We start from the raw sequence: 21503 nt of genomic DNA on the forward strand, positions 1-21503 counted from the left end.
TTGTTAAGATACATGCTGTGAATTCTATTACAGAGCTACAAATACCTGAAGATTGGATAAGAAAGATCTGCCCAGACTTGTTTATAAAATAATTTTTGCTATACTCTAACTGATTCCACATTCTAAAGTATTTCACATTTTTCATTTAAATTGTGATCAAAAGTGAGCTTTCAATTATCAAAAGCGATAGTGACATTCCAATGTGTTAATTGTTCTTAAAGCATGATCAACAAAAAACAGTCAACACCAAACTTCAAGAAATGTAATCAAGTCATTTTTTTTATTATGATTACTACCCTACAGTAAAGCTCTTCATAAAACTGTAAGCTCCGTCTCAGTAAAATACAATTAGGATACTGGGAAACTGACACAGTTAAGTCAAAACAAAACTGAAGCCAAAACAGGCTTCCAAGTCTTGTCTTTCTTTCTCAGTGCTCTGCCAAGTAAACCACAAGTGAGACATTATTCAGATTTGTACATAATACAGTGAGTTGTTCACATATCAAAATATGTTGCCTCTGTTTTGAAGGAACTAAGAACAAAATAGTATTTTTCCTAATTAGCTGCTGTAAATTACTAGTGTCAAATGCAACATAAATGTGTGGATGGGCATGTTATCTTTTGAATAAAGTCTTAGAAAATCACACAAAAAATTAACAGGCAACACCACATTTGCGTGTGCCAGGTACCCGAAAATGGGGAACACCTGGTCAACCAAGTCCTTCTGTTCCTCTGGCTCGCAAGAGCTGGAGGTGCAGCGGAGATGGCACAGTTGATGAATGTGCTCTTGCATAGCTGACAGGCCACCTAGCTCAGTATGGCTGACTCTGACGGGCAGCAGTTTCCCCAGATTTTAGGCAGGCGTCTCTCTCAGCCCTATTTGGACATTGAACCTGGAGTCTTCTGCATGCAAAGTAGATGTTCTGCCTCTGAGCCATGGCCCTTCCCCACTTAACAGCACAAGCCTATACATGCCTACTCAGAAGTAAGACCCAGTGAATTCAATGGTGCTTACTCACAGGGAAGTGGATACAGAATGGCAGCCTATGCAGACCTTGCAGAGTTTTTGGTTTTATTGTTTCCCAATAGATGCACTGTTCAATGGAATGCACTTCTGCTTTTCAGTGGCAATATAAGGCTCTGAGAGAATCTGAATTAATATCTACATCTTAAGGACTGCACAATGTATGTAAGTTACTATGAAGTGCCTAGCAGAAGTCAATGGAAATAGCTAAAGGCTCAGCACAGGGAAAGGGGCACTGGTTCTATATAAGATCAGGCCATATCCATATACTATTTATATCTTTCATGTGCAGCGGAGAAAGATAATCCTATTGATCAGAAGCTGGTACTGCCATTGATTGTTTTAAACAGTGTGGTTACTAGGACTTTGGAAATCAATTTCTTGACACAGTATCCAATTTCCAACATTCATTAATCATATGGATTTATCAAATTTAAATGGCAACTTGACCATATGTGAGTGAGTTCAGGCATATGTGCACACGGGTCACTGCCATCTATTGGACAAAATACAAAACTGTGTTGCGTATTGGATAACCATGAACTCTCTTATGGTTATTGAACAAGTCAATCACCTGCTGTATACTAAAACTCCCACTGACTTTGGTGGATCTGCCATGCAGCAAATGTAATTCCACCTGGCCTGGTGCCATAATTAGTCTTATAGCCATACCTGCATGGGTGAAGAAGAAGCAGACACTTTTATGACTGCGTGTGCAAATGTTAAAGAAGTCAACTATTCCTAGTACCACTCAAACTATGGTACTAAATTGCAACCCAATTTACAGCTACAACAGTAGAATTAACATAATAATGGGGGCATAATTGCTTGCTTTAAAAGCAATGGTTGGAAAATAAAGAGGTACAAAATGGAAAACAAAAATTAAGAGAGGATCATTAAAATTCCCCAAGTCTCTACTATGTTATTTGAAGCAAATCTCATTGGTTTCAACTGAACTGTTCCCAAGTTTCAGGAAATGGAAATAGAAAGACTGAAGAACAGGGGAGGGGGACTCTATATTGGTGAGCAATGTGTTTGGGGTGCATTATGTATGCCAATAAATCCCAGTTAAAAAAAGTTCTACCCCTAAACTTTGTGTTAAAAAAAGATCAAGTTTAATGGCAGGAACAATCTATGCTCAAATATATTCAACAAACTGCAACATGAAATCTCTATCCCAAATGTAATTATCTCCATGGTCTGCAAATGATTCATATGAAGAGGAGTAGGACAAACTTTAGGATAGCTCCTTTGGTCACAACAGCTTCTCCATTCACTCTAATGGAGGAAGAATGTGCACATGGAATTGCTCTTAGACTGAACAAGGTACATGAAAGCCACAGAAGCATACATACCATACTACAGGACCATATATTCAGAAAAACACACAATATCTCTGGATCAGGTTTGGGCAATACATTTAAGACTGGAAAGCAAGAGAGCAATAGTGTCAACCCTTATCTGATAACAGAACTTACGGTAAGTTACTCAATTTCTATCTGATATGACAGTGTCAGAGGCGCTGATGCGGCTACTCTAGAGTAACGACTCCTCGCAGCATAGTCCTTTTAGACTTTTATTAAGTGCTGATTATTTACAGTGCTCAGAGCGATCTATATACATGCTTTTGGTCAGGTGTCAGAACCTCCGAATGGAGATTGGCGCGTTTTCTTCCAGCAAAGAAGCTTTGGGAGACCCATCCTCTTCCCCCTACGTTTTCTGCGCAATTCCGGCGTCGGGGGAATTGGCCTTCCCCCCCGGGCTCCCCCTTTCCTGTCCCACCTGGGTCAGTGGCTCCGCAACCTTGCCTGAGCCTCGGGCACCACTTCCTGATTCTCCGCTGGAGGCAGAGCTCTCCCTGCTCTCCCCAGCGCTTGGGGATGGGCTGGAAATTAAGAGGGGAGGGACTTCCTGGTATCCCCTGTCCCTCACAGACAGTGTATATCTTTTTGTGACACTCATGTGGATGGCGCTTACAGAAAGAGAGTCACGGGTAGAAAAGCACACATAGAGTTTTTAGGCTTCCAGAAGCTTGCAGCTTCACAGCCTGATTCTAAACACCAGTCACAGACTTCTGTGCATGACCTCCCTAAAGAATGTAAACCTGGAATTGGTTTCTCCATTAAAATCTGATGGGGTTATTCCATGTGAACACAGGAGCTTCACCTGTATGAAATATTCAGGACTGAGACAACTAAGTGGAACTTCTTAGATCAGAAGTTATGTACTCAGATCAGAATTGCCTCTTTTGTATACCATTTCTGTTTTCAAAAAAAGGAGCTGAAATACAAATTAGTCTTCTTTATTGTGCAGTGATTTTTAATTACCATTTACACATAGGTGGAGCATTTTATATGCATTTCCATCTTTAAAAAAATCACTTTAGAGGGCACAATATCTTAGCAAACATTCTAAGTGGCTAATTAAATATCATCTGCTATTCTGAACCTGGTTTGTTAGAGATGAACACAAGATGTGGCCAAGATATAAAACAACCTTCCTGTTATGAAAACTTTTCAACATTATCAAAACCATGTTTAGAGAATTAGCTCTCATCCATCATTCTTTAAAATACAAATTTGATAATACCTGCATGAGTCATTCTTCTGAAGGTGACTTAATTCAAATTGAATTAACTGCTAAAATGATGAACTTTTTTAAAAAATTGAGGCCTTATGTTATGTGCTGTCATGACATTTGTTAAATATTTCATCAGCATCAGTGAGAGAAGGGGGATGTTTAAAAGTAAAATTTGGGCAAAATAACGTGTTTCCTTGGAAATACACTATTTGTATCCACAAACTTTAGTGAAACATTTTTTTTGCAATATATTTAAGCCTCCTTAGATACAGTGTTTTCAAGAGCAATGCATTGATTAAGCAATGTGAAACTTGTAAAAAGATAGAGTACTAAATCTCAATGCTCTACCAATTTCACCAGCAAGTCACAGATTTTGAAAATTAAGCACATGAGAAGTGTTAAGAGAACCGGGTAAGGTAGCTCAAGCAGTGCAGAAAAATTCATCTCCATATTCTGAAAGGATATCTCTCTAGATCAAGAGTGGGGAACCTGTGACCCTTCCAATGTTAATTGACTACAACTCCCATCAGCCACAGCAAAGCAGGGACAATGGTCCGGCACAATGGGAGTCAGGAGTTCAGGAACATCTCAAGGGATTAGGGGACCTCCTCAAGACACAGGTCTGCCTCGGTGGCCCCCTGAAGCCACTGCCAGAAATTCTATGGCCCGTCGGCCCTCACACTTGGCTTCTGGACAGAGTCTTCCCACTAGATCCCTCTAATGGGGCACCTTGTGATCGTACCTGTTTAAGATAGGGGTGATGAACCATTTCACCCTGACCTGTTATTAGTTTGGGTGCAGCTGTCCTTTTATAGCTGGGCCCTCTAGCCACTTAATAAGCTAGTTTGCAATCAAGCAGATAGTGGGCTATCCTACCCTCCCTTGTGGCCAGCTGGGGGGATTCCCCAAATGCTGGTCTCATGATGGGAAGGCCTCCTGCTCTGTGGAGCCCAGGGACTGCCACAACAGGCCACAACTGATGCTCACCTGGAGACTGGGTAAGCGCCCATTCCAGATCGTAGCACCATCCTGTACAAGAATTTTGCGTAAACCACAGCTGCAACAGTGGTCCATATCATGACCATAAGGTGAATGGAGTCTGGCTCATATTCATTTACTGCCTGCAACATGTGTCTGGGGAAAAACCTGACTTTGTTTGATATTTTTAAACTGTTTTTTCCCAAAAAAATATTATTATGCACACATCTGCTTTTTCATATTTGAAGGAAAATTGTGGTTTTGTGGTTAATGCCTATGTAGTTAGAAGATTTATTTTACTGGTTCTAAAATAGGGAACTTAACTCATGAACATATTCACTTTGTGACATAATATCCTTATTATGTCTTCTTGGAAAAAATTGACTGAGATCAAGTTACCATACAGTATATCTATTGGTTAATTAGAACTTTAAGAAGAAACAAATAAAACACTTTATTGACTTTTATATCTTTAATCAAATAAATATTTACTACTGCAATTTACAAAAATTATTTACCTCTCAATAACAGGCTGTAAAGAGAATATTCAGTACAGATGGTATCGAATGTCTAAGACTGTAAGCAAGCAAATTAAGGGTGAAAGAAAAAAAGCTTTCTAGCTATCTTGACTAGTCTATAAATAGCATGTGAGCCTTCTTTAAAGATGTGTGATCTCTTACATTAAGAGACTTATTTCAGAGCATGATTGACCTTGAGATGGAGAGAAGTGCAATAGTAGAGAGGCATCCTATTTTAGTGAACAATGAATATAGATATTCAAGTACATGCCTCTTGTCAATGATCATTGTTGGAATCTGCCTATGCCACACTGGGACAATCAATTTTGTAAATGGTTGCAATAATCAAGGAAATTGCCTAATTTATAAATCCTTGCATACAGCATTTTAATGGATTCTTACATTTTAATGCTGATGCCATCAAAGCTAAATGAATTGTTGTCCAAGCTGTCATTGCACAAAATGATAAAAACATTCAGTCTTGTTAGTTACTACATCTCATGGATATTCAAACCCTCAGAATGTAATCACTCACTAGTGACTTTCGACTTTCATGATAGTCTTCCATTACAGAATAGCAGGATGAAGAGTCACAGTTTCCTTCCAAATGAAGCTTAGACCAAATCAGTGAATCAAATTACAGGCTTTGAGTGTATCACTTAATAGATGAAAATTATTAAGCTTTACTGATGCAAGATAAAAAACCATCATATATTTTCTCTGGCAGTGCTGTATCTGTTTTCCTTCACCCTTCTTCAGCTATGTACTAAATTAGGAGGAGAAGAAAAAGTGGAAGAAGTACAGGGAGGAAATATAACAGCCAAACTATGAACTGTTTCCCCATCACAAACAGGTGATGGTGCTATTATAAAAGCTCAGTGCAGTAAACAGGGTTTCTTGATAAAAATGCAAAAATCTAAGAGGCACCGTGGAGCTACACTATGGCATTTGTCCTATGGATCTGATATATTCTGGCACCCACATTTTATGTTCTGCAAAGCTGCAATACCATGGAATGAGAAGATTTCCCTTGAAATAAGAGAAATACTTTAAAGTAGGTTACAGCAGATTTGTATTGCCAATACGTAAATCTGCTATGGAACTCTCACTACATATTTAGACATGGTTATACGTAGATTGCTATTCTCAGTTAAATCTTAAGCAATTGATTTCAGCCAATGGTGGGCTGTCAGTACTTTACTTACTGCTCAATCTCACTAACCTGACATTTATGGTGTACTGATTGGCCTCTGTCAGTGGTGGTGGTTGTAAATTCACTTTGAAAAGCTTTGTGTTAACAGCCTTCAACCAGGCTCTGAGAAGGGTATGAGGAGGCAGGCTGACAATTGCTCGACCTTCTGCCCCTATTACAGTGAGTAAATCAGGCTTTGAGCTATTAAGCTGGAGCCTGAGGCCTACACAAAAAGGATTGACATGACTAAAGGTCAACCTCTGTCACACATGTGTAACAATTTGGATAATGGAATTCTGTAACTTATGGGGTGGGGGGATGGGAGATGGCATTGGCTTAGAAGCAAAGCAAATATTGGACTATATTTCTCTGTGTGCGCGTGTGCAAGTTGTTCTTCAAGAGCATATACAGTACATTCAAATTCACCACGCAAGGAATATCTGCAGGCCATAAAATCCCACGATGTAAAAGTGGATAATGAAGGAGCAAGGAAACTCTCTGAAATGTTTTCAGCATGGCAGGTTTTATATGGCATTTCAGCACAATAATCAGGTTTTTATCAGCATATCGCATCAAAAGCATACTGACATCAGATGTGCACTCTATTTTAGGCATTAATACATCTTATTAAAGTGCCGCCTTTAGTCTTTCAGATGAAATCAAAATAATTCAATGTAGTATTTGGGGGTGGGGAATAATTCTAAGCTTTTGAAGCCAGGTTTTATTCAGTATCAAGACTCCTATTTATGAGCAATAATATATTGCAGAACAACATTGTTTCAAGGCTTTAAAAGAGATATGCCAAAAGGAGAATCGTAAATAAATGAGAGGAGTCATGGGCTGCTGAAATACTGGTTATAGTTCTGGGATGACCGTTCACCTATATAACATACAGAATCGTATATTAGCACTGCAGTACCCATGTAAGTAAAACATGCTTGTTCGAAAATGGGATTTCAATGGAGAAGTAAATTATTTATTTTGGAAATAGATTTTAGGGAGACTCAATCTTGCTTCTGTTTACATGACTGATGCAAGATCACCCATTTGTTAGAAAGAAAACAAAGGGATCCACTGTTGTGTTATATATTTCAACTGTTAGAAGAGTGCACCTAAGCCAACTGAAGTAAAAATAAAGTGAATATAAATTAGTACTGTCTCTTTCAGATACAGAGGCAGTGCGTTGTCTCTGAAAATAACTTTACTTATTTCAAATAAAATACCTTAGGTTTTAAATCACATTAATATCTGAAAACACAAATATAAATTTAAGTATCAATGTTTTTTCCCTTTAAATTCAACATTAAGCTTAATTAAATCGAATTCTCCTATACACACATTTTATCCAAACAAATGTGGTCCATATGTTGCAGCAAACTGGACTGGACCTTGCACATGGAGTATTGAGCATATGGCTGGTGTAGTAAACTTATCAAAGCTGATCTCTGGTAACAGGAGTGGGGCAGGCCCATTCCTCTGAAATGAGTGACCATTGTTGGTACAGTTGACAGTGTCAAGCATCTTTTAAGTAACTGGGTGTGCGCAAGTGTTTGCACAAAGCAATGCACTGATCATGGAAACATGTATATTTCTGGACTAGGACCTTCAAACTGCATGCTAGCCTAACAACAAACATACACAAACAAGTGAAGCAGGCAATCCTTTACATGCTTACTTGGGAACTGCAAGTCCCATTCAACACATTGCCTTGCAGTCTAGCTTTCCCTACACAGATTGAACTGTTTACATAGATGGAGCAGGACCTTCCCCCTCCCCTTTGCAGTCCCTTCTGCCCCTAAAAATCTGCTTCTTAGTGATACAGATCAATGAAAATTGATGTGGAATATGGGACGCAGGACTGACAATGGAGGGTTGTTGGTAAAAATCACATCCTCCTTTACATGAACCAAGCAACAACTTAGGATCCAAGCCAGTAAGAGTTACTTCTGAGTAAATGTGCATAAAATTGCACTATTAATAAGATAGGGTTCATTTGTTGCAGATAAGCAAGAGAACTAAAATACTCATGGTAGCTGGTCAACAGAATTCCAACCATCCCTAAAATGGTTGTGGAGCAAACTGCATTACAAAAAATTACTTCTATACTACTTACTTTCCTGCAGAGATGTTGAAACGGAAATGGTACTTTAGCTGAAATCATATGCATTTTTTGGGAATAAACCCTGCTGAATTCAGTGAGACTTACTTCTGAGTAGACAGTGTTAGACTATAGATTGAACCAAATTTGCATCCCAACTCTAACTAATTTCCCAACAGCTTAGAGAACAGAAATGTTTCTAGCAGAATCAGTTTTACAATCTACATAAAAGTCCAAAATACTCAGACATTTTTTTAAAAAATGTAATAAAAGAGGAGTCTCATGTAAGACTATATTTTCCCACTATATTAGGCATAAAGTATAGCTCTTTTACTCTCCATATTGAGAAATGTAATGATAACATTACTAAGGTTTATTTTCAGGGCAAAATTATTTGAATTTCATGAACATGACATATTTGAAACAGAGCTGACAAGCAGTCTAGAATTCTAGATGATGGATTGCTGAGAAACATAATTTTCATCTTAATAAAGCTATGGTTTGCACATAATTTTATCCCCTTGTGCTTTCCTGCATAAAAAACCTAGACTTAAATGTAGCTTAGGGAATCTTGAGGCAAATCTATCAGTACACCTGGAACTTGCTCCTTACTAGGGGGTAAAGGTAAAGATTGCAGCTCTTTTTTTGTATCCATGAGAAATGTACCCTCAAATTTCCTATAGAGTAAGCAGTTTGAAAATGTTTCGTGTAAATGGACCCTTGGCCAATTTAATTACAGTGGTACCTCGGGTTGCAGACCCAATCCGTTCCGGGGTGCCGTTCGCACCCCAAAAAGTCTGCAATCTGAGCGAAGCTTGCGCGAAGCACGCAGAATACAAGCACGCTTCTGTGCATGCGGCGGAACCCAGAAGTAAACTTCCGGTTCCGCCGCGTTCGCAACAGGAAAGAATGCAACCCGCAATGGACGCAACACGAGGTATGACCATACAGTACAGTCAAACGTGTAGGCTCCCTAGGATTTAAATGTATTTTTATGACCCCTGCCTCAGCTGATTTTATTTCTATTGTATTCAACTGCTTTCACTCAATAAGTGAGAGATGCACCCTGATCAAAATAAGGCACCTTTTCTTAATATTCACATGTATAGAATGTAGATGAAAAAGCTGCTCAGCCATGAAGCTAAGTGGGCGACCCTGGGCCTGTCATAGTCTCTCAGCCCAACCTACCCCACCGGGTTGGTGTGAGGATAACATAGGGAGAAAGAGAAAGGTAGGAAATTAATGTAATACATAAAAAATAAAATATGCATATATTTTAAGTGTAGTGGAGATAATGAGAACACAAATTTGTGTTCATGCTACTACTAATATGCTTTAAATGTCCTCTGTGTCTCTTTTCCCCCCATAGTTGGATGGGACTACAAGGGTCCGCCTTTAATAGTATTTAAGTGCCTTTGAAATTGAAAAGATTTGTTAGTTGTGAAAACTAGCTTCACGGATTTCAGTAGGGATTAAGCACAACTAATCATCTCAGAAATAACGAGCGCTCCCTCTGAATTTTAGATTCCAAGTGCCAGGTTAAGATCTTAAACACAATTCCATTGATTTAATTTCCATTCGGTTGGACCCAGAGACAGACAAGCGGAACTCTACTCACACAGCAGAGCTTTCCTGGCTGCCCCACCCACCTCCTGAGAGTTAAGGGATCCTTACATTTAATGGGACACATGGGAATGAAGTGCAACTAAGAAACTGGGATAATTCAGTGAAGCTTCCTTACACAAGCGGAGGTGTACTTTCACACAAGTCAAGTTATCTGTGGATCCAAGCTATAAAATCTAGACAGCCATGTAAAGGCATCTTTACTTTTTTTAGGTGACAAAACATACTATATAATCTTTTTAAAGAACATACTGTACTGGAAAATAAACACTTCCAACATTCTGAATTGTTGCTGATGTTGTTATAATTACTAAATTATTACTAAATTATTAATTACTAAATTATTAATTACTAAAACTACTATTACTATAACAAGTTTCCTGGGAGCTGTACAAAGACTAAATATAACGTAGACCTTGATTGCAAACTTGCAATCTAATAAAATGCCACACATTACAAGAGATTCTTAAATATCTCACAGAGAGGGAAAGCGTTAACTCATTTCTGGTGCACAAAGACTTAGGTGAACAATTTATGACCATAAAAATTGAGAGTCAATAGAATCTTATGCTTCCATAGACCTGTCAATGGAACTTCAGCAAACGTTTTCATCTCTGTGCTCTAAACAATTACAATTCTCTACCTCAATGTTTGGGGGGGGGGGGGTAAATTGCCGTTCACAGCTTTCCAGATCTTTATTTTACTAAAACCTTAAAGTCTGAAAAACTTCAGTAACAAGAACATTCAAGCTTTTAAAATGTCTGCATTATATTCCAATGGAATTTAAAGTGTGGCCTCTATGCATTCCTTAAGTCTAGTCTTATTACAATTTGATGTTAAACAGAAAGTGGAAACCTTACGCAACTAGATTAATTTTTCTCTTGGGAATAAAGACACATTAATAACTGAGATAATCTTTTCATATATGTTGGAAGCGAGTGCAGTTTCACTTCTTTATTAGAAAACACATTAAGAGAAAATTATCTCATTCTCATCAATAAGCCCCAATTTCTTTTTTAAAAGGGTTGCTTTCTTTGCAACAAGGTGAGGAAAGAATTGTTTTCATTAACTTGGAATGAACAAACTCTAGAAATATTATTGAATTCGGATGGAATCAATTTATGTCTTAGAAAGAACAGTGTTTACTTGCTAAACCCAGCAATATTTTTTTGCTTTAAATAAATCAGTGTTTATTGTATTTTCATAACACACAAGCAAATTCTGCATTGGTTAAAAAAATGGCGAAAGGAAAAATTAAAGGAGTCACAAGTAAAATGATTCATATTTTTGGCTTTCAAAAGAGATGATCTTTTCTGTAAGCTATAAAAAGGACTTGGCTGATTGATAAAGAACTGTATAATTTCCCAATGAACACCCATAGGTGTCAGGCCATGTCGTGAGGTAATGGAATGGTGTTTAATTTACTTCAAACTGCTGTACATTGAACTGTATGGATTACATACAAAGCAAACACTGAATGTGTGGCAGGAGCTCTAACACAGGCATGCCAAAAAATATGTCCAAAGTGTCCAACTATACATCAAATGCAATAATCCAGATGTTTGCCAAAGCAAAGCAAATAAAAGAGCACCACATCTGGACTGGTGTTTAATTGTATTTGCAATGGTCCTTCAATGTTTTTTATTCATGCTGGAAATTACTATGGGACCATTCAGAATCAGCATTTTCAGAGTGCATAAACAGCACTATGATTAGGAAGCTGGATGCTCCTTTAGTGCACCAATTATGTTGAACATCCTCATTCTGAGAATCTTAACAGATTTTGCTGAGAATCTTAACAGACCAGTTTGTATAGCATAAATACAACTGGGCTGCCATTTTCTGCTCTCTTATACATGTACTGTATTGCAACAATGACCCTCATTTTAAAAATATAGCCTTTGACTTATTCTGTCCCTCCATATACATTACTCTAGAATTTCACTCCTACCATTTGCCTCCAAACCACTGCCACAAACTCCGACTGCTTCACCTGTATTTTTTCAAAATCCTCTTTAGACCCACTACAATCTGGCTTCCATCATCTGCACTGCACTGAAATGATATTCATCCTGCTTGACTACCTTCTGCTGCATTTGAATTATTCTATCCTGGCTAACTACCTTTATACCTTGGTGTCCACGATTCTCTTCTCATCTACTGCTTTTCCAACATCACTCATTCAGTATTTCAACCCAGGGCACCTTTTCCCTCTGCTTTCCTCCTCTCTGTTGTGGGGCTTCAGGGACCTATTCTTGGCTCTTTGCTATTCTCTCTACACACAAAAATCTTGTGCTTTATGCTGATGGTATCTAGTTCCATTTCTCTGACTAAGAACATTCTCTTTCCATCCAATACATCAACTGCCTGTCTAATATTTATTACATTGGCACCTCAAACTTAGCACACTTAAGAACAAACTCTTCATTTCCCCCAATTATTCCTCTCTTCCCTTGCTCTCTACATTAATTGGCAGCTTCAAAATCCATCTTGTAAATCAGGCACAAAGCTTTGGATTTATCTTTGGTTTTCTCCTCTTCTTTGCTATGTATAGTCCATTTTGAAGTCATGTGATTCTTTCTATACCACATTGTGAAAATACAGCTGTTCCTCTTATCACTGGTGTAACAAGGGGTGCGATGGGGGCGATTAGTCCAGGGTACCACCGTGGAGGGGATGACACTCGGCGGCGCCCCCCGCAACTCCCAAGCCAAGCAGCGTATGGTGCTGGGGTCCTCTGCTCGCAGTTGCAGCCGTGGGCAGAGGGTCTCGGTGCTGTCCCCATGCGGGACTGGAGCGGTTTGCCGGCAGCGGCACTGCATAGCATGCATGTGCGTAGCACGCATGCGTCGTGCGTGGTGATGCCACACATGCGCGCTGCATAGTGACGCCCCGCCCCCGGGTGCACGCCCCTGGGTGCCACTCCAGGTGCCTGAGCGGCTTCCTTCGCCACTGCCTCTTATACCCCCTCCCCCTTGGTAAACTGCCTGGCCTTTAGTATTGCAATTGTGTCTCTAATTTTGTTGTCACACCTCAGCCTTCTCCGTTTAACAAACTCAACTCTTTTAATTCAGATCACAAGGCTCTCATCCTTTAATCGCTACAATGGCTTCCTATTTGCTTCCCTATTTGCTTCTGTATTTAGCACTTCATAGGATGTGACATGTTTGAAGACAACTATAATCAGGAGTGTTCCCTGTGCATGGGTCTTTCCCCCTACACCAGTGATTCCCAACCTTTTTTTGGCCATGCTCCACCTAAGCAACTCAAAAATCCTGATCCACCCCCCCCCCCGTGACATATAATTCTTATTATTCAAAAAGTGAACTCCTATTCACATGGAGGAAGCCTAAAAGGCTTAACTGTTAATAACTCATTCTCGAATTGCCTCATTAAAAATCAAATTGCCCCCCTGTGGGGGGGGGTGCCCAAAGTTGGGAATCCATGGCCCTACACTTTCTGTCACTTAGTGAGCACCTGAGTAGCTTTCAGATCAGCTACAGCAGAAGTGGGGAACTCGATTTAGACGGATCACCAGATCCTTCCCCACTCCTTGTGGGTCAACTTAACAGGTGAGCAGATCACTGACCTGTCAATCAACAGATGGGATAACAACATCAGGTGTTTGTCTGACACAGGTGAAAGTTCAAAGGCAGTTGCTGTAACAGCCAATCAGCTGATCAATGGTTACAGCAATTTTCTTTGAAGACATGCTTTCTGCACCAGTCAACTGATTAGGGTGCTAAGTGTATGCTTTCCAAGAACCATGGTTCTCCATTTCCAAAGTAATAGGGGATCTGTGGTTTTATGTTGGTTTACTAATCAGGATAAAAACATCGTTTAAGATCCTGTGCTGCTTAATAAACCAACATTAAGCAGGAAACTGTGGTTTTAAAAGCCCAGGAATCCAGTATCATAATCAGCATGGGCTGAGTATCAGCATAATCAGCATATTAGAGAGGTGGGGAAGAAAGAGTGGGCCTGATTCTCAGCTTTATAGTTTACAAAGCTAGAAATGTTACATTTAAAAAAGGCTCTGTAAAACCCTTTGTTATTTAAAACAGGCTTATGAACTAAGCTGATTTTTCTTTCAGCGAACAACAGAGGACTAGTACCTCATTTGGCAGCTAAAACAGAAGCTAATAGAAAAATTACTCTTTTTTCACTTTTTGAATTAGCTGCAGATGGTTCACACTACGGTATGTCAGAAGAGATAGTAAAAAAACAGCCTAATAACAAAATGATTTGTAAAACTCTATAAAAATTATGACTTTTAAGATTTAAGGGATTGTTATCCCTATAATCGTGTTTGCTTTGGAGTCCTACTAATTTCAACTAAACCTACTTCCAGTTGTTCTGCAGAACTAAAAACAATATTATTGTACATCTTTCTTAACATCTGTAAGAATCTGTTTTATTAAAAATATATATACTGGAAGTTGCAGCTTCTTGCTACTAATGACATATCCAAACAGAAAAGATGTGAGGAACATTTATATGCCTGCATTGCTATATATTCAAAGCTATAGTGGGAGCTTTTGATAAAAATCTCATGAAACAAATATTGAATGCATTATCAGACATTAAAAACCAAAATGTTTTGAACTGTGACTTACTTCCCAGAGGTGTTGGGTATTCCTGGTTGCTCCTGCTTGCACCTTTTCTGGCAGAAGGAGAACTCCCTGGAAAGGCCCGATCCAGGTGCCCTGCTGAATCCTTTGAGCAGCACAGATGCCATAGGCCAAACCAGGCACAGTGCTGGTGCACAGACACACTTCCCGGGGCAGATCCCGAAGCCACTCAGGAATCTCAGGTGGAGGGGCAGCAGCAGCGGCACTACTAGTACCCACCAGACGGCGTAAAGAGTGCAAAGGGCCATGCATGGGGCACTCTCCATTACGATTATCTGCACACATGTCACATCCTATAGAGCAAAGACAAAAAAAAAGGAATTAGCTTCTCACAGCTGGGCTACTGTCATCAGATCTCATGGCCGAGATATGTGAATTAATCCACCATTTTTTAAAATAGGAACATATAAACATACTCTTGTTGCGTGTTTATCTTTCATATCTCAACCACCGTTATAATACATATATGCATAAACAGCATCATGTTCCCAAGGAAAACTTATTTGAGACATTAGAAGGTGTACAGAAGGTTCATTCAAGTGAAGCCTGAACACATTCACATGCATTCATAGGCTTTTAAAACTATTATTGGCTTAGGTCAGCAGTCCCCAGACTTACCGGGCTTCGGGCCGGAGAGCAGGGGAGTGCGCGCGCAGCGGGCCGGAGGGCGGGGGAGTGCGCGCCCGTGCGCATGCGCACACGCACACGGTCGGAAAAAAATCGCCGAAAATCGCTTGTGCGCATGCGTATGGGCCTCCCCCGACCCGGAAGTGCATCGGAAATGACCTCTTCTGGGTCGGGAGAGGCCCATACGCATGCGCACAAAGGATTTTCGGCGATTTTTTGCCGATTTTGAAGATCGCCGCCGTGCCGCGCGCCGTAAGAGCGGGCGGCGGGGGTCGTCGCGGGCCGGATTGGGAGGCTAATTGGGCCGCATCCGGCCCGGGGGCTGTAGTCTGGGGACCCCTGGCTTAGGTTCACATTCTGGCCACTTTAAGGTACTTTTCCGTTCTATTCCGTTGCTCACAATGAGCAAGACTTCAATCTACACAGGGCCAGCCCTGCCATTAGGCAAAAGGAGGTAGATGAGTCAGGCCATGGATACCAAGTTGAAGCATCCTCTGGCTTCCTCCAGCAGTTGTTCCTCCTGATCTTCCCTCCCACTGCCATTCTCATACTTGTGGACTGGCTCTCTGGTGATGGCAGTATTTTGTGCCACTTTTTACTACTATTGTTTAAAGCACCCTATTTTACTTTGCTTCATTACTGCTTCCATATCTAACACACATCTTCTATTTCCCTTTATCTGCCTAAACTGCATTATCCTGAAGTCAATGGACTGTCCTTCAGCTTGGCAATTTCTAGCTACATTTTCTACAGATGTCTTCAATGACATAAGCATTGCATTTTTATAGGCTATGTATTCATCCATTTATGTTTGAAACTTTATTTTTATCCTTTTTAAAAAATAAACGAATTATCAGTTAAAATCCTATATAATAAAGTCCCTGTGTCTCTGCATCCAGATTCCGTGTGTCCCGTTTTCCGCGCTACTGAGCATGTGCCCCACGGACACAGGGATTGGACGCAGAGACTGGACGCACACAGAGCCGGGGGGGGGGAGCGGAATGCGGTTCTCTCTCCCTCAACGGCTTCCCCTCCAAACTGCCGTTCCGCGCCTCGCCTCCCGATTAATGGCGCGAGGGGAAGAGGGGAAGGGACTGTGAGGGATTGAGATGCGAGCGCGCGTTCCCCGCTGCCGCCGCCGGGGCATTCATGTCCCCGCCGCCGCCGTTCCCCACCCCCACCCCACTGCCGCATCCCAACCCCTCCCCCCACCTGGCGTGTGGCGTCTGAGTGGGTTGGGAAAGCATCTCCTCTGCTACCCCGTGCCTCCGCTGCGTTCAGCAAGAAGCCGGTGGCAGCGGAGGGATGCTGCTCATTCTTCCCCGCTAACCCTTCGCAAAAGCAGGCTCAAGCCCAGGGGGAGGGCAGGAAGGAAAGAGGGCCCTGGCTGCCCCTACCGTCCCCCCTCCCCTGCCTAGGCATGGACCGCAGCAGCAGAGGAGGAGGAGGCGGAGCAGCGACAGAGGAGCAGGGACGGTGGCAGCCCAGGAGAGTCCCGGCACGTGTGGGTGGAGAAAAGAAGGGAGGGGGAGAGGGGGGAATGGGCGGGGGGAATTGCATGTTCTAGCACCCGTTAATTTAACGGGCTTCAAGATACTAGTTAGTTAATAATGCTTTAAATGCATTATTTTTACATGTTTTCAAACATTTGTTAGGGTTTGCTATGTTTTGTTGTCTTATTGTTATTATCAGTTCATGGACAGAGCAATCCTGACTGGGGCAAACAGTGGACCCACCACCACATTCAAATGCATGCTGGACCACACCAACAAAAGCAGGAGGTTAGAGGACATTTGTTTATTTTCTTCATATTTTGCTACACCAGCTCCAGGCTGGTGTACCTGAGGGTGCTGAGGACCCAGCCCCTTGAGGGATCCCGATGACTTTGGATCCAGCAGATCTAAACCCACTGGTGCCCTGCCACTACTCTGAAACGTGTCATTTCAGGGTTTTCTACTGGCTACTGCCATTTACGAAACCACAAATTGTAGCTTTCACCTGAACAGGCACTGCTGGTGCCTCCACCACTCTACCTGGTGCCAATCCTGCCACCAATGAAGGCTTGTGAGAAAGCAACGACATGCCATTCAACACATCCCCCCTCCATCAATCCATATTGTGGGGGTGTTGGATTACACTGCATCCTTTCACATAAATATTTAAATATGTTATTGATATGGAAGGCATTATTGCATTTGTTAATATGTTTGATATGTTGTTGCTATACTCTTGTCCTGATATGAGACACAGTAAACTGTCTTGATATGCCAACATTTATATTTTACTAACTGCTTCTGTTTTCATTATTTGTTTGCTTCTCGTGTATTCTAAGTAAGATACTTTGGGCACAGTCTTCTGTGGGAAAAGTAGTGCACAAAGTAAACCTGTCAGGGGATTGTTGCGGCTACTCTCGAGTAAAGACGCTCCAGTCCGCTCTGTCTTTCAGAGTTTTATTGTGCATATTATTTACAGTGCAGAGATATCGGAAAACATGACTGCCTAGTCCGATTCAGAACCCGGCAACGGCTGCTTCCGGCTCTTCGGCCAGCATGAAAGCCTGGGCACCCCAAGCCTCCCCTTAGCCCTGTGTGTGGGCGCGCGCCTCAATTCAGGCACCGGAAGGGGCTACGTTCCTTCTCCCGTCCTTCGGCTGGAGCGTTGCAGAGGCTCAGGCACCTCGCTGCGCTGTCCTTCCCCCTCTGGCCAGCTGGGTCTGAGAGCCCTCTCTTCACCCTGCTCCATTCCTCATTCCCTCCTCCTGACCCGCTGCTAGTGCTGTCACTGGGCGAAGTGCTAGTCAGGATGACTGGGGGAGGGTCCCTGTAAGGAATCCCCCTGACAAAACCAATGGTGACTAATTGAAATTATCATGAAAATAAGATGTGTAGTGACTGTGGTAAGGTACAGAAATACGAATCTCCAAGTTTTCGCTAGCCATGATTTCACTTAAGGCTTTTAGTCAAATAATTTTCACACAATTACTTCAGAATAAATGTTTACTCATGACCACAGTAAAATATAAATGCATGTTATGTTTATGCCAACATTATGAGTGGCAAGCTATTCATGAAACTACACCTTTGACCGTTCTTATTTCAGGGTAGGATTCTACTAAGCTGTGCACACGGAATGAGACCTGCTCATGCAATAGGAGTTTCTTCCTGCACTCCCTAAACATGCCCTGGAAGGCTCGGGGAACCCCTATAACAGGTTTAGGGGGCACACATGGGGAGGAGAGTGAGGGACAAGCCTTGAAGTACAAGCAGAGCTCGTTCCCCATGTGCATGCCCCACTTACAGTATAGTGCCATTATCAGCCCCTTCAATATCAGTTCAGTATTATAATAAGTTTCTAATCTTTACTGACACCAGAAAATGTTGTGTACATACAGTAACTAATGCATAGCATCCCTATGATACATTAAAAATTTACTTTTTTCTTATATGAATAAAAAGGACTACAGAAGTTTTCATTTTATTCCGTTTCATGTTAATGGTTTACATATTCTTTACATGAAGGTTCTGGACTTTCAAGAGAACAGTTCATGCTCAGAAATATGTTTTGCAACTAAAATAAAAATGAATCCCTTTGAATCAATTACAGTTCCTGGCACATTTTGTACATTATAACACAATTAAAGGTTTCAGACAACTCTTTTCCAGAAATATTTTCAAAAAGTAGTACTTGTTCTACATTATTTACACAGCAATTACTTTCCCCCTGATAATTCTCCATCATACACATCCAGCAGCTAAAAATAAAACAAAAATATTCACCAGTTGGTTAGGGATTTGGTGGTCTAAACCACAAATCTGGAATAAGTAAGCAGCCTAAAACCACAGGTTATAAACCCAGCAGGACTGTCACGGCCTTCTTGCCTCCTATGTTAGATAAACTTCAATACAGTATATTGTGTAAGAATCTTTCAGAGAACTACAAAAAGTTTCTACCTATTCAATGTGATTATGAGTCTATTTCTGCAGTTGATAACTTACACACGTATATTATGGCACCTAGGTGCAATTTATCACTGCTCAAGTTAATTTATCACTGTTCAAAGGCTCATAATTAATTACATGCTTTTTTTACAACCATCTAGATGAACAGTAAATCAGAATATACATATTACAGTTAATTTGAAGATTCCTTTGAAATGCAAGGAATACAGCATTAAGCAGCAAAGTAAAACAGTTATCCTCCAGCTGTTAAGCACCTTGGCCAAAAAGCTGATTGAAGTATACTGCAGCATACAAAATGGGATTTTTGACTTTTTCTTTGAACAGCAGATCTCTATACATATTACTTTTTTAAGGTGCTAGGTTTCAACAGCAGTTTGCCATGAGACACTGGGTGCTAGTGTTCAAGAAACGTGAACCCAAAGCTGGGACAGCTCAGCTAATAGAGCACAAGACTCTTAATCTCAGGGTTGTGGGTTTGAGCCCCACATTGGGCAAAGGATTCCTGCATTGCAGAGGATACACTAACTAGATCACCCTTGTGTTCCCTTCCAACTCTACAATTCTATGATTCTTGGGCACAAACAACTAGTTACCTTCCAATTCTAAGATTCTATGACATAGTTATTTAGATTCAGGACAATCACTTGGTACTGTATTAGGTCTACTTGGAGTGGTACATACTTTCAAGTGAGTATGTTAGGGATTCCAGCTAAAAGCCAGGTTCAGGTGTAATATTGCTGGCCCAACAAACTATTGTCAGTTGAAGAAGGAATGAGTGATGAGAGTGTTCCCTCCTTTCCTCCTTTCTTTACATGTCCAGCTGAGGAGACTTTCTGGTTTGTGAAAAAATCATTTCCCCAAGGCATCCAAACTGACAAACTCTAGTTTAAGCACTGCCTACAACTGAAATTGTTCTGCAATCTTGGATTGCAGGCAGCACTTAAACACAATTCCTGGTCAAGACACCCTGAGCGAACTGTGATTTAACAAATCATGAAGTCACTTCTGCAGCCAGGTGTATGAAAGAACATAAAAAGAGCGTTCAGACTCATTGCTTTCCTCCCACTCTAACTATAATCTGTTGGACTAGAAACATTATGTATGAACCAACCCACAGAGATACAAGCCATTTGGCTGTGGTCAAAAGGATTATAAATCCTATATACAATCCTATCCCATCCTCAGATGAACTACTTGAAATCACTTTAATTCTGTTGGCTTCAATGCAATTTAAGCTTACTTAAATCCTTTTATTTGTACCTAGAAATTATTTTGGATCAAGATAATAATTCCTGTTAATACAGGCAGATATATTCCCTAGTGCTGTAGAAAACCACAGAAGCTAACGCTGATAAAAGTGGCATTAATGCTCCATGCATTTATTTAATGTTTTCTGAAGAAGAGATAGGCTGTTGTCTACACTTTCTTCCTATTTCCCTCATAACCTTTTCCTTTCATTTCATAGAGTAGTAGATATGGTTTTACAGGTGTAAAACTAAAATTTCTCACTACTGAATATCCGCTACACATTCAAACTATGGACCATTCCTTTTATTTTGGAAGCATATTACATAGGATGTGGTTTGGAAAATATCATATAAACACTACATATATGCATTGTTTTTGTTAAACCCTGTTTCAGGTATGACACAAATATATTTGAAAAAGCACACAGACATAGAAATGTTCCAAGCAGTGCTGGTATCAGGCTATTTTGCACCCTAGGCAAGCCTTACACCACCAAAAAAAAATTGCTAACTTCGATTTTCAAAAACTGATGTCATGTAGAAATGATAACATTATTCAAAATATAAATTTCTGATATTTTATTATTATATATTGAATAATTTTTACAAAACATGCGTTTTTTGGAAATTGAAGTTAGCCTTTTTTTGTTATACAGTATAACAAAAAATAATCTGTATAAAACTGTGCCCCCCAGGTCAGTACTGCGCTCCTCTGAGGTCTGTACTCTACACAGCTGCCTAGTTGGCCTAATGATAACACCCGCCCTGGTTCCAAGAACAATTGTTTGCTAGTGGTATCATTACTACATGCCAGACTACAATCCTGAAATCAATTAAACCAGGATCCTTGAACCCTGGTTTAGTTCCATTACCTTCTATAAACTATACCACTTGGTTACATCAATCCTTACACCTCTGAAAGCAATACGATTTGCTTTTGAGTAAGTATGTGTAAGACAGAGGAGCACATGCAAAAAATTAAGTGTTTTGTGGACTGCACTGTAATTGAAATGTGAGATGAGAAAG

General features: G+C 40.6%; 1 protein-coding gene across 3 annotated transcripts in view; it reads right to left on the minus strand.

Moving 5' to 3' along the window:
* Positions 1-21503, minus strand: part of PRDM6 (PR/SET domain 6) — a 100374-nt gene that overhangs the window by 61549 nt on the left and 17322 nt on the right. For all 3 annotated transcript variants that reach the window (XM_035099522.3, XM_035099523.3, XM_060280135.2), the window contains exon 3: positions 14630-14937. In XM_035099522.3, the coding sequence (XP_034955413.3) occupies positions 14630-14937 (308 nt within the window). The remainder of the gene's footprint in view (positions 1-14629; positions 14938-21503) is intronic.

The sequence above is a fragment of the Zootoca vivipara genome, chromosome 10 (genome assembly GCF_965207765.1).
Source record: "Zootoca vivipara chromosome 10, rZooViv2.hap1.1, whole genome shotgun sequence".
Classification (NCBI taxonomy): Eukaryota; Metazoa; Chordata; class Lepidosauria; order Squamata; family Lacertidae; genus Zootoca; species Zootoca vivipara.